The 15,007-nt window shown below is 38.7% G+C and overlaps 1 protein-coding gene across 2 annotated transcripts in view; it reads left to right on the top strand.

Annotated features, from left to right (window-relative positions):
- LOC105923198 (rho-related GTP-binding protein RhoA-C) overlaps positions 1–2,947 on the top strand; it is a 101,215-nt gene extending 98,268 nt beyond the window's left edge. For both annotated transcript variants that reach the window (XM_036133114.1, XM_036133112.1), the window contains one exon: positions 2,225–2,947. In XM_036133114.1, coding sequence (XP_035989007.1) covers positions 2,225–2,398 — 174 coding nt within the window. In that variant the 3' untranslated portion in view covers positions 2,399–2,947. The remainder of the gene's footprint in view (positions 1–2,224) is intronic.
- The last annotated feature ends 12,060 nt before the right edge of the window (positions 2,948–15,007 follow it).

Below are 15,007 nucleotides of genomic sequence, written 5' to 3'. Positions count from 1 at the left end.
CCACAAGCAGGAAAAGCTTCAATGAAGAAGGAAGCTTCTGACAGGGCTGGGTGATAAATTGATTTGATCGATTAGTTTGAATCTGCAATTTAAGGTTTCATTTTTAGTAAATCTGAATTTTATTTTGCTATTGCAGTCATTGGGCTTACATTAAGAGAATAGCGTGCAATACTGAATATGTTTAGTGTCAGGATTTGCCTACGGATGAACTCAGAACCACACACACGGGACTAAAATTGAGAGTCTTTATTTCAAGGTTGATGGAAGGTTTGATGAGGCTAGAGGAGCAGGTAGCACAGGAACCGGAGTGAAGATGATGGCAGGAGCTGACGGCCCGGAGCGAGAGTCCATACTAATTGAGGTGACCGGGAAGCTCAGTGCTGCAGGGCTAGCAGACCCTGTGGCAACACCAGGGCACAGATCAGAACTTCTCCAGGGCGGCTAGTCAGGTTAGCCGTTCTCTGGAGACACCAGGGCACAGAGCAGAGCTTCTCCAGGGCGGCTAGTCAGGTTAGCAGTTCTCTGGAGACACCAGGGCACAGAGCAGAGCTTCTCCGGGAACAAACAGCAGAGTACAGAGTTTTTAGAGAGACTGGCAGGACTAACCTTAAACAAGAGAGCAGAAACAAAACTTCCAAGGCAAAAACGAGGACTTGCATGGAGAGGTGGATGACTGAAGACGGACCGGCACAAGAGTGAGACAAAGGGAGGCTTAAATAGGGAGACTAGCAGGTGAAATGCATCTGACTGAATAATTACCAACAGGTGTGACTGACTGCAAAGAGAGTGAAGGGAAAGCTTAAGTGAGGGGAAGGGAGGAGCTAAGACTAACAGAAATAAAGGTCAAATCATAACTACAACCTAAAAGAGATGAAAACTGAAATATAATATTAAACAGAAAGCTAAGTCAAAACTCTACCATGACATTTAGGAAAATATATTTTCAAAATATTGTAGAAGAAACTCTTTTTTTGCCATAATACAAGGCACTTTTTTAAAGTTATTTTGAAGTAACACAAGTGAAGTGAAGCCTGTCTTTAGCTCATTGTGTAAAACCACTAGCAGCAAACATGTAATATTTTAATTGTTTACATCTTGTTTTACAAGCATGTTTCACAGCTTGTATTTAGTTGCACGTTGAATTCAGGTCAACTCCTGGACAAAATGCTTGACATAAAAGCAAGTTTTTAAAATATTTTCTTGAATTTATTTTTGTGGGGAAAAATCAGATTTGGTATAATAAAATTGGAGATTTTATTTTTAAGGCTCATCACCCAGCCCCAAAATCTGAACTGAACTTTGTTCCTTTGTGGTGTGTATTTGTTTTTTGATATATCCAGTAAAATTTGATTCCATGCAGACAGTGATGTGAAATTAAGTGTTTCTAGAAATTTGTTGGGTTTTTTTCCACATATTTGCTTTGTAGTTCTAAAAAGAGAGCATGTTTGGTTTTCCATTTTTTAAGAAACGAAGGGTGATAAAGCAGTCCACATTATTTTTACTGTAGTACTCCTACTTGTTTCTGTCTTTATTAAAAAACATTATTTTGAAGAAGAAAATGCCACAAAAACTACTTCAAACCTTTTACACAAATAGCAAAATAATTAGAAATGCTATGCAAATGTAAAATTTTCCCCCTAAAATTTAGCCATTTCTTTTTGGGTTGGGGGAGTTTCTTTTGGGGGGAAGGAGGTTAGGAGGCTGTCTAAAAGGTTAAAGAACAACAAATACTGAATTTTCTGCTTGTAGGAGCAAGACATTTTATTTTCTGTCTAGGATATTTTGCATATTCAACTACAGATAGGTGGATAAAGTGTCATGGTAACACGCTGCTTGTAACGAAGAACTTAAAGATCCAATTTAATATTGCTTCTTTGTCACCTTGTTTTGTTATGTGTAATGGTACATCCTTTAGGAGACTTTAGTCTCTTTAATGTCTAAAGTAGGTCAGAGCAAGGCAGACAAGTTTATTATGCACTTTTCAGTAACAAAGTTCTGTACATTAACAGAAAAACATTACAGAGGGAAATATTACATAGGAAAAGAAAAAAAGAACATGGTCAGAACTAAGTATTTTAATAAACACAAACATTGTTCTGAAAATCTTTAAGCACTGGTTTCAAAATAGAAATTCAAACCCACCTTTTAATTGCAGTATAATTATTATTGTGACTTCCTCATTCATTTTCTTTTGACTGAATTGAGTTTTGTTTCATCCAATCAGGAACCGGTGAAGTCAGAAGAGGGGAGGGACATGGCAAATCGCATCACTGCTTTTGGTTACCTGGAGTGCTCTGCCAAGACAAAAGATGGTGTTCGGGAGGTTTTTGAGATGGCCACCAGAGCAGCACTGCAGGCTAAGAGAAGAGGAAAGAAGGGCGGCTGCCTTTTGCTATAGAGGGTCCATTGCAGGGTTCAGGGTGCGAAGGCTAAGGACAAGCATTCCTTTTGGGTCTGCTTTGTCACCACAGCAGGCACATTTAATTTCTGTGTAAGTTGGATGAGTCAAAAATATGTCAGGGAAAACCTAATGTAGAAAAAAAATGAAAAAGTAGAATTTTGCGTTTAGCTATAAATGACCACCATAAACTTAAGGATTCATTATAATTAAATATAAAAGAAAACAGATCTCATACTCAGATTACTTCCTTTTTTGTTTGGCTTTCAGGTTATCTGAAAGAAAATGCGTAATTATGACATGAAGCATCTATAAAGAAGGTCCTCATTATATTCACACTTGATATGAACGGCTTAATTTCCTTTTGTTCTGTAGGTTTCTTTATTTGGACCTGACCTTCTCTTTTATGAAGCTGTATTTGATAACATAAGTAGCATTTGATCAACATAAGTAACTAGAGAGTCTAACTAAGTTGGTTGAAATTACACAATGAGCAATGTATGTTTTTATTTTTGTAGACTTCAGAGTATAAAAGGGTTTTTGTTACAATTTAGTTGTAAATGTTTTGAACCAGCCTGGATCTCTGAAGAAAACAAAAGACCTTCCTCTGAAAATGTACTGGTAGTCGAGTGAAAAAAAGGTGAAATAAAAGCCAAAGACCAAATATGTGGACTTCAGAAAACCTGGAGTACTGTTGATCAGGACCACTTTGGCTGCTTAGGTTGGGGAAGTTAAAGGAATCATCTAGACTAAAGCCCCAGTTCCACCACCTTGGTTTGGCCGTGCACCACTAGGCTCAGCCCACTTGCCAGCACTTGAGGAGCAGTTTTTTCCAGAGGTAGCCGGGGTTTCTTCGGCCCTGCTCAACAGCAGGGTCAAACGAGCTGACTCGAGAGGAATTTTGACGTGAACACACTTCTTTTCAGTGATTGGCTGAGGGGCCAAGAGACATTAGGTTTTTCTCCGAGGACGTCCAGAACAACTGAAGAGCGATGACTTTAATATTAAGAACAACCAAGGACAAAGTGGGTTGAACCCAAATATAATTTTATTATTTACTGTTATGGGAGTTTTGGGTGGAATTCTAAGCAATAGTAACTGAGTTCCCATCTTTACTAAATGACGAGACGGTGGTATGACGTTCCAGCACTTTTATTGAGAAACAGAGCAGAGATTCACATAGTTGGAAAGTAATCGCACCCCACGGTTCCGCTGCAGTCTCTGTCTGCCCTGTCTCTGCCTGCCTCGCTTTTCGGGCTTCCCCTAATACTGCACCGTGGCCTTCCCATGAGACAAAACAAAGACAGTCTATCGTAAACAATCAGTATCCCTCAGCAGCTGCAGCTTTTGGCCTTGCAATCAGAAAACAGTGGATCTTATATACAGACATCAGGTCTCCAGGCCTCCTCTGTCCGAGTGGTGTGAGGCCATAGTGACTTAAGAATAATAATTCTTATAACATTCCTCTCTTTTTTTTTTTTTTTTTTTTGATGATGGCGTTGTCAGCATCAAGACAAAAAAAGATGACCCATCACTTGAAAATGTGAACAAAGCACAGAGGAACCATTTCTGTAAACTCGTAAAGTGGGACCTAAAGGGTTCCCGTGTTCGAACCGGGTAGTGCTGGAACTTTTAGTACAGATCAACATGAATGCTTCATAGAGCTCTAACACACAAGATTAAAGGTTTAGCTTTTGTACACAATTTAGGATTCATCTAATTAGGTAAGGCCTGTTTTAGGTACCTATGCGCACATTATTTTAAAATTGCATTAGACTATGGTAAGCTAAACCTGTTCAGTAACCAAGGTCGAATCCGTCTATTCTGACCCACCCTGAATACCCTCCTACTCCTTTCTCCACTCACCCCTACGATGGACAATAATCCACCACTCCAAACTTACAACACCAGGAGCAAAGGCAGGAGAGGTTCAGTGCAGGCAGGGGAACACCAGAAAAAGCTACCACTAGGGGGCAGTAAAAACTGGCAAGGCCCCCCTCCCAGGGAGATCTGCTCTCGGCCAATCTGAGCCTGAAAACCCTGTATTGAATCTATGTGTTATCATTACCAGCTAATATTAAAGGATCTTTAGAGCCAATCTGACCCTGGTTCTTCCTATATCAAATCAAAAGGTGAATAAACCATAGATCCTTGTGTGTCTGAAGCAAACAGTTTCCATTTTTTACCATAAAACCATATTGATCAACATGATGTAATATTAAAGTGTAGATCTCATAACACAAAAAAATCAAACATGTGAGTCAGTGGAACAGAGCAGTTAAACAAACAGCAACAGAATATGAGAAGAGTTCTAAACGTCAAGAACGCAAAGTTAAGGAACCCTTCAGGCCATTCAGGCACAAGGCAGAAAATAATCTAATCGCGCTTAGGGTCTCTTCAGGCAACTCCTCCCGTTAAAGAATAAGGAATCAGAGTTCTCTGGCTTCTTCATCCCCAGTCCTCTTCTTGGTTCCTCCTCTCAGGCTGGATGATTGAGCTGGATGGTAATAAGTGTTCAGTTCTGGATGGGCACTGAGCATTTTATTTTGCATTTCTCTCTAATAAAACACTTTGTGAAGATGGTCTGCAGACACGAGTCCTTGTTCCCACTAGAGAACAGAAACAAGGTGTAATTAGTGTTCTTATCAAAACCCCTTTCATGTGTCATTTATTAAAACATCCTCCAAGCACTTTCACATTCAAGATATTTCTGTGCACAATTATTTAGCTTTCAGAATTCTGCAATTTAATTATTAATTAAAATAGTAATCTTTAAGTTCAAATGTATATGCAGTAAATTCATAATAATTCTTAACAGAATGCTTTTAATGTGTGTCTTAACTGTTGTTGTCTGACAGTTGAAGTTCTCTGCAACATAATTTCATCAACATATTTGTTTCATGTCATTTCCCAATTATTTTGAAAACCCAACTGAGAAAAAGAAAGCCTTTCCATGTGAAAGCTTTTCCCTCTCTCTCTACTTTTTTTTTTTAAGTGAGGTGCTGTTCTGCACAGAAAAGACAAAATATTTATACCATGCTGTTACTGTTCAAGGATGCCAAATTGTTATGGGAGTTTTGGGTGGAATTCTAAGCAATAGTAACTGAGTTCCCATCTTTACTAAATGATGAGACGGTGGTATGACTTTCCAGCACTTTTATTGAGAAACAGAGCAGAGATTCACATAGTTGGAAAGTAATAGCACCCCACGGTTCCGCTGCAGTCTCTGTCTGCCCTGTCTCTGCCTGCCTCGCTTTTTGGGCATCCCCTAATACTGCACCATGGCCTTCCCATGAGACAAAACAAAGACAGTCTATCGTAAACAATCAGTATCCCTCAGCAGCTGCAGCATTTGGCCTTGCAATCAGAAAACAGTGGATCTTATACACAGACATCAGGTCTCCAGGCCTCCTCTGTCCGAGTGGTGTGAGGCCATAGTGACTTAAGAATAATAATTCTTATAACATTTACAAACAATGAACCATGGCAGAAGAATAAAAAAAGGAAAGAAAAAGGACACTTCAGGTTTCCATAGACACATGCGCTTTATCAGATCGACGGATTGATCTCTCATTTTACTCACAGTGAAAGTTATTACGTTTTGTCTCTGAAGAGTCTTTTGTTCAAAAATGTGTTCACAGCCACTGACCCATCCACCGTGTACAGGAGAGTCAGGCTGCTGTCTGCTTTACAGACTAAGAGCAGCCAGTGGGGAACAAGCTGAGAGCAACTCACAGCTGGGGAGTCCCTGCGCCTTTGACCAAAGAAAGCACAAATACATAAAATCCAACCTAGAAAAATAGAATTCATTGAAGTTATAAATCTTCTGCGCTTCTTCGTGCACTCTCTTCGCTCCTGCCATGGCAAAGATATCATACGGCTGCAAATTTTAAGTTTGTGAGGCAAACTTTGAAGTTTCTGTCTCTCTCTCAAACACACACACTGTTTTACCATTACAAGCAGACAGAAGCAGTGCAGAGAAGAGCTGTGCCTTATTTTTTTACTAGTTTAAGCTGGTGTGTGTGTTTTATTTATCCTGGTCAATTATTTTATCCTTAAAAAATATCCAAGACAATCTTATATACAAATGTGCAGACAAAATTTGGATTTTTTTTTTTACTTTTATTTAGGTTTTTATTATTGTTTTTTTAATTATTATTTTACAGTTAACCATTTCTTTAAAGTTTCAATGCCGCAAACAAGACGTGGGGTGGGGGCTAAAACCACCCCCAGGAGGCGTTTCCCTCTTCCAAGCATTTCTAGGGCAGTCAGAACACAAACTGTGGAGTTAAACCGAGCGGCAAGGAGCCGAACTGGGCGAGCCGAACAGAGTAGGGTTGGTGGATCTGGGGCTTAAAGCTCTGTGCACAGACCAGTCAGTTCAGCTGTTTTCACGCAAAATGTAGCATTTAGTGCAGAAATAAAGTTCAGTTTTGCTTCCAGAATTTACTGATTGCCTCTAGATACCCCTCATGCAAGTAGCCAATTGTCAACCCCTAAGTATTGGAAAAACTCCAAAAGTCACACACACACACACACACACACACACACACACACACACACACACACACACACACACACACACACACACACACACATATACATATATATATATATATATATATATACATATATATATATATATATATATATATATATGTATATATATATATAAAGTTGTACTGACATATTTCTATGTGTATATTTCTATAAAAAGGGAAATAATTATAAATATACTGCAATCAAATATATAAAAAATAGTAAGCAGGTACTCTGAACAGTATAGTGACAGCGTTTGAATATTCTTCAGCTTCGCCTGTATTTAAACAAGTCTGTGAAAAATGGATATCATCTAACCCATGTATTAACCCATTTTTTTTGCTTGAAAATTATTTAATTATTAAACTGCTTTTTAAGACAGAGCTTTGTTTCCTTCCAGAGTGGAGTGCAAGATCGTTGTCTGTGTAAAACAAATCTGTCCTTGTTCTCTATGTATGGCTGTTGTCTCATTACTTTCAGTAAATTCCAAAGTCAGCTGTTGTGTTCATATTCACCAGCAGGGCAGTTTTCTGCCTTTTTCAAAGCTTTAGACATTATCATTGTGGGTTTTTAGTTTGCAACAATGGTAGAAAGAGTTCAACTTTTTCAAGAACAAAGTGACAAATAGGTCAGTATTTCTCAGGATTGTTTCACTGATGTGACTACTGCTGTTTAGTGATATATTTGCTGAATTACTGAGACAAATCTGCTATAGACCCCTCCACCGCCCCAATTTAAAATAAACCATAACACCATAACTTCCTGTCTGCAAGCTGACTCCTTTTATATTTTCCGTTACTTTATGTGATATTCTACTGGCTTGCCTTGTACTTTGCACAAATATTAAGCTTTAGGTCAGTGTCGTGTACTCTCGGGAAACATTTTAAAGTAAATTCTGAAATGCACGCAGCTTCTGAAGGATTTGTAAGACAATTGTTCCTTTATACACAAACCTTTCTTGAAACTTCTTCAGTTTTTATTGTATTTTAAAATAAATAAAGTAAAAAAGAAAATACAATGTTGTTCTTTCTCATGTTTTGTTCATATTTCAAGTGTTTTACATTTGAACAAAGTTTACTAAAATGTAATTCAGAGCTTTTTCATAAAAAAGGATCAAAATGTATCAGCAATCAAATCAAATGTGAGAAAGCAGTTTAAATAGTGATTCAAGTGAAGATAACATAATTTTATTAGTGCAAAAGTGAGAACAAACAAGCACAGTTATCCTTGGGGGTACAATATTTGAAATAATGTATCTTTACTTACAAACAAACTGCCAAATATAACTGTTCTTTTTGTTATGAATATTTAACATATATCTACCCATTTGTCCCTGTGTCCAACTGAAATGTTAATGTTTACAGAAGAAGTAACTGGTTTTATGCTGTAAATCTCTTCAACCATTTCCCCCCGTTAGCTGTTTTGCGTCCAGATGATTGCTGGAGAGGTGGATAGGAAAACTCCCCTTCTAAAGGAAGAATAACCTCCAGCAGAACCAGCCTCAGTGTAAGCAGTCTGCTACGACTGACTTGGGGTTTTAGAAAACAGAGCATACACAAAAAAGCACAGAAGCACACATTAATGCAGCAATATTTGGAAAATGGCAGATGATCTGATGTTGTCACAGACAACCAGAACCCCAGACAAGATGTACCTACTATAAAGAGAAAAAAGACAAAGCGAGCATAAAGTTAAAAGTTGAAATAACAAATAAGGCGAAATTGGAGAACAGTAAGAAAACTCAGCAGAGTGAGAGAAATAGACCCTGATGTCCTCCAGCAACCTAAGCCTATAGCAGCATAACTAAAAAGATTGTTCAGGAAAACCTAAGCCACTCTTACTATAAGCTCTGTCAAAAAGGAAAGGTTTAACCCTAGTCTTCAAAGTAGACCAACCAATTCCCAGTTTTAGTCCGTCATGCAGACACCCTGCATGACGGACTAAAACTGGGAGTTGGTTCCACAGGAGAGGAGCCTGATAGCTAAAGGATCTGCCTCCCATTCTACTTTTAGAGACTTTAGGAACCACCAGCAGACCTGCAGTTTGAGAGCAAAGGGCTCTGTTAGGAAGATATAGGGAAATAAGATCTCTGATGTATGATGGAGATTGATTATTAAGGGCTTTATATGCGAGAAGGAGAATTTTAAATACTATTCTGGATTTAACAGGAATCCAAAGAAAGGAAGCAAAAATAGGATTTTCATCAGAACTCTTTCTGCAGTGTTTTGAAACAGCTAAAGGCCTTCAACTTCCTGAGAAAAAAAAAGAAACCCTAAAAACCTGTTTAATTATTTAAATTAAATGTCCTGGTCAAAAATAACACCAAGGTTTTTTACTTTATTATCAGAGGCCAATTTAATGTCACCCAGCTTAAGTGATTGATTAAGAAGTTTATTTAAAATCTTTTATAAAGAATTTAACAAATAGCATTGGAGATTAATCCTCAAGGTAATGAACTGACTTTAAGATGAATGTATAACATTAAACATGGAGTAAAGGATGTAGAATGGTTTCTGCAAGACAATAAAATATACAAATAATTTTACAATATGTTTAAATGCTGAGTGCACCTTGGTTACAACTCTAGTAGCAAAATACAAGTTCTACATACAGAAACAGAAATTTCGTGGATCAAAAGCAACGTGTGTGCAGCATGTGCTCATTAGGGGAGTGCTGGCCTAGTGGTTAGAGCAGTGTGCTTGCACTCAGAGAAGGATCCAAGCACCCGGTTTGATCCCCAGTGCCTGCACTCTGGGTCCCTTAAGCAAGACCCTTAAACCCGAACGCTTCCCGGGCGCCGCACAGTGGCAGCCCACTGCTCCCCTAGGGGATGGGTTAAAAGCAGAGATACCACATTTCGTTGCTTTGTACTTGTGACAAGCAACGAAATGTAGTGCAATGACAATAATGTTGAATTCTATTTTATTACTACATAACACCTTAGCTGTCCAAAGGTGTCTAACTAAAAGACACAATATCTGGTGGAATGATTTTTATCGTGTTGGACTGCAGTCTCCTATCAGGGAGCGATAGTTTATTTGTTTTGGATTTAATGCTTCTGAAGCATTTACTTGATGGGAGAGGGCAAACAGCGCATTGCCTGGGTGGGTGGGATCAGTGAAGATGCATCTGGCCATAATGGTATGGGAGTGCTGGACTCTCCTGCACTCCCATACCATACAGTTATGCTGATACATGCTGTGCCATTACACACTGTTTTAAGTTATTTAACGTTTAAGAATTATTTGGTCTGTTATTGTCCGGTCAATATCACCAAACAGCTGATATTAGGACAATAGTTGAAAGGGTTATTCGAGCACTGCCATTCTATTAACAGCGAACTCTGCACAAATATGGAATAACATAACTTCTCTTCAAGTTCAAGAATTTATTAACAGATATCAAACGAACATCCAGAGAATACCACTATAGAATGCTGTTTATTTGAATTAGCACTATATTTCAATCAACAAATCCTCTCTACTAGGCAAGTGAAACTTAACTTATCTACTAAGCAAAATTAAGATGCACACAAAGACAACTGAACAGGATGACGCCGCGGATGGCAGCCATGGTGTGTTGGTGTGCACTTTTTTGTTTTGTTTTACAACTAACCGCCCCCATTCCAAATGACAGGCGCCCTTGCCCACTCTCCTCGGAAGTCCCGTCCCTAGCCTCCTCCCACTTACGGTAAGATGTCACCCCATGATCTATGACATCACCACGTGACCTATGATCTATGACTTGTGACCTATGACATGGTATTTAGGGTTCCAAGCCCACAGCGCAGGCGAACGGCTATGCCGTTCGTCTGCACTGTGTGCAGAGAATCCTATTGTTTTTCGACTGTTTTTAAGTTTTTAGGGTTCCAAGCCTGCAGCGCAGGCGAACGGCTATGCCGTTCATCTGCACTGTGTGCAGAGAACCCTATTGTTTTTCGTGTGTTTTTCCAATACTAGGGTTCCAAGCCCGCAGTGCAGGCGAACGGCCATGCCGTTCATCTGCTATGTGAGCAGAGAACACTATTGTTTTTCGTGTGTTTTTAAATTATTAGGGTTCCAAGCCCGCAGCGCAGGCGAACGGCTATGCCGTTCGTCTGCTCTGTGAGCAAAGAACCCTATTGTTTTTCGTGTGTTTTTAAATTATTTATTATTATTATTAGGGTTCCAAGCCCGCAGTGCAGGCGAACGGCTATGCCGTTTGTCTGCTCTGTGAGCAGAGAACCCTATTGTTTTTCGTCTGTTTTTAAATTATTAGGGTTCCAAGCCCGCAGCAGAGAACCCTATTGTTTTTCGTGTGTTTTTCCATTATTTATTAGGGTTCCAAGCCCGCAGCGCAGGCGAACGGCTATGCCATTCGTCTGCTCTGTGAGCAGAGAACCCTATTGTTTTTCGTGTGTTTTTAAATTATTTATTATTATAAGGGTTCCAGGCCCGCAGCGCAGGCGAACGGCTATGCCATTCGTCTGCTCCTATGCCATTCGTCTGCTTTGTGAGCAGAGAACCCTATTGTTTTTCGTGTGTTTTTAAATTATTAGGGTTCCAAGCCCGCAGCGCAGGCGAACGGCTATGCCGTTCGTCTGCTCTGTGAGCAGAGAACCCTATTGTTTTTCTCGTGTTTTTAAATTATTTATTATTATTACGGGTAATTATTATTCTCCGCTAAAACGCGTTGGGCGGCCCATGCGGATTTGTAACGAACTTATTGAATCAGGTATCCAAGTACAGAATGTGCACCGCTACTCAAACCCAGAAATTCAGACCCCTCAACAACTAGGGGCCGCTATAACAAAGGACAACGCGTTTCGGCCTATAACCACCAAACTACTGGTCCCACACTTAAAAAACTTGAGATCTCTTTGTTTATTGGATAATTCTGCATCAAAAAGGGAATTGGCGCACCTTTCGTTTCCCACCTACTTTTCGCGCTACATGGCTATAAAGGTTAAACCTTTCTTGTTAAACTCCTCCTACATTTTTTGTGCAATCCACGCAAAACTTTATATATAAGCGTGTCATGTTCAAATAAAAAAAGTTAACGCGGCGGATTTTTGAGTTTTGACTTTTTCGAAGAATAATGCTAAAATAAGTGATTGTTAGCTAGCTAGGTCTAAATGTAATTGCTGATTATTCTAAAACCCTAACAGATTTTAACATGTGCTTCATAACCCATACTCCAAATAAGATTTTGCACACGTGTCCCGCGTTTGAGGATCGTGCATCACTAGGGGACGCTGTGACGTCAAGAAATCTACTACGCAAGAATGGCTGATCGGATTTTTACAAAACCTTCTTCATCCCCTTCCAGTCATAGCCCTGAACTCAGAATTTAAATATGGTAATGATTGAAACAAGTGGGCAGGGCCTATTTCTAAAAGTGTGAAAAAACCTGGAGAATAATAAATACAATTAAGAAAAGAATAAAAAATGCTTTAAAATAAATTTTTTGATCTCAGATTTTCAGGATGTATTCCGTGAGTAAGGTGTAACAATTCTCTCACTGCATGTATTGTGGTTTGTATTGTGCATGTATTGTGGTTTTACACACCATGTGTAAACAAATGTGTAAATAAATACCTGTTTTCATGCCGATATATTTTTTTTGCCTCTTAAACAAAGCTAGACATGGTATTTTGCATCAACATATAAATTAATAAAAATTGTACATTTCAATAAAGTCATAAGTTTTGTTCATTTCTTCACTCTCTCTCTCACACACATCTAATTCTGAGCTTTTACACCAACAACAATACAGGTCATTCCAGTCTTACACTTTGCTTACAACTGGGCAGGAGCTTAATACCCTGAAAGAGACTGTTTAGGAACTGTTTAGTAACTCCAGGTCCTTCGTTTGGCAACGTGATTCAGCCTTAGTTTGTCAAATACAGAGAAAACAAATAAATAAGCATTAAAGTACGGTTTATGGGTTGGGTTTCTGCAATTTTATCAACGTGTAAAAGCTCATCTTCAGAATGTAATCTACTTTCAGCAGTTATCACCGGTTATTGCACCGCAAACTGCAGAAAATACGGGCAGAGTTGCTCTCTCTGCCTTTACTACCGTCGGCTCCTATGGCGGAGGGATATTTCAGCTGGATACACTCAAATGTAGTGCAGGCAGGTCTCATAATAACTGCTGTTTCGTCACTTATTTTAGAGCCCAAATAAGCGATTTCACTTTCAGAAACGTGCCCAAAAAAAACAGCAACCCGTGACTCATGAAATTTAGAAGCGCTTTTAGAAAAAAGAAGCCCAAAGTCGCATGTGTCCGAGGGTAAAAGAAACCCTTCGGGGCGGGTGTGTTTTGCTACAGTTTTCTAGCACTCTTGAAACTACGGAGGGCAGAGGGTAAAAGAAACACAGTCCGGAGAGCGCGGCGGGGGAAAAACATTAGGGAACAGTGTGTGTGTTTTAACGCGCGGCGACAAAAAAATTGTCGGCGTTAAAATGGGTTTGCGTAACTCCGATAATAACGCGTTTAACTGACAGCACTAGTATATATATATATATATATATATATATGTATGTATATATATATATATATATGTGTGTATATATGTGTGTGTGTATATATATATATATACATATATGTATATATGTATATATGTATGTGTGTGTATATATATATATATATATATATATATATATATTATATCTAATATATCTATATGTATTTGTATTGTGTGTGTTATATTAATATCTATTATATCTATAAATAATATATTATATATCTCTCTATCTCTTTACCTATATCCATATATCTATATATTGTATCTATCTGTATACCTAATTACCCTGCCTCGACTGACTGGGGATTAGAGAAGATAGAACAGAGACAATGAGACAAAAAAAAGCACACATTGATTTCTATGTTAGGATAATAGCTTCCGTCTTCCCTGGATGATGGAAGGTAAAAGGTAAAAGATGAAATAACAAGCAAAGCAAATTGGAGAGCAGTAGGAGAACTCCGCAGAGTAAGGAAAAATAGGCCCCGATGTCCTCCAGCAGCCTAAGCCTATAGCAGCATAACTATAAGGTAGCTCAGAGTAACATAAGCCACTCTAACTATAAGGTTTGTCAAAAAGGAAATTTTCAAGCCTAGTCTTAAAAATAGACAGGGTGTGTGCCTCACGGACCAAAACTGGGAGTTGGTTCCACAAGAGAGGAGCCTGATAGCTAAAGGATCTGCCTCCCATTCTACTTTTAGAGACTCTAGGAACCACCAGCAGACCTGCAGCCTGAGAGCGAAGTGCTCTGTTAGGAACATACGGGGTAATCAGAGCTCTGATATATGATGGAGCTTGATTATTAAGGGTTTTATACATTAGAAGAAGAATTTTAAATTATATTCTTGATTTAATAGGAAGCCAATGAAGGGAAGCTAAAATTGGAGAAATATGATCCCTCCTGTTGATTTTCATCAGAACTCTTGCTGCAGCATTTTGGATCAGCTGAAGACTTTAAACTGCATTTTGTGGACTTCCTGATAATAGAGAATTACAATAGTCCAGCCTTGAAGTAACAAATGCATGGACTAAATTTTCTGCATCAACGCTGGACAGAATGTTTCTAATTTTGGCAATATTCCTGAGGTGAAAAAAGGAAACTCTGGAAACCTTTTTAATATGGGATTTAAATGACATGTCTTGGTCAAAAATAACACCAAGGTTTTTTACTTTATTACCAGAGGCCAAGTTAATGCCATCCAGATTAAGTGATTGGTTAAGAAGTTTATTTTTTGAGGACTCTGGCCCAAAGATTACTACTTCGGTCTTGTCAGAATTTAGATGCAGGAAATTTAAAGTCATCCAGCTTTTGATGTCATCAAGACATGATTGCAGTCGAAGTGATTGATTGGATTCATCAGGATTTATGGATAAATATAGCTGAGTGTCATCAGCATAACAGTGGAAATTAATCCCATGCTGTCTGATTTTGCCAATCTGAAGCAAATGTAAAGTAAAGAGAATTGGTCCAAGGACTGAACCCTGTGGTACTTCACAAGTGACCCTAGAGTTTGAAGAAGATTTATTATTAACATGAACAAACTGAAATCTGTACAACCGATACGA

The sequence above is a fragment of the Fundulus heteroclitus genome, unplaced genomic scaffold (genome assembly GCF_011125445.2).
Source record: "Fundulus heteroclitus isolate FHET01 unplaced genomic scaffold, MU-UCD_Fhet_4.1 scaffold_58, whole genome shotgun sequence".
NCBI lineage: Eukaryota > Metazoa > Chordata > Actinopteri > Cyprinodontiformes > Fundulidae > Fundulus > Fundulus heteroclitus.
This window is presented reverse-complemented; position numbering and strand designations above follow the sequence as displayed.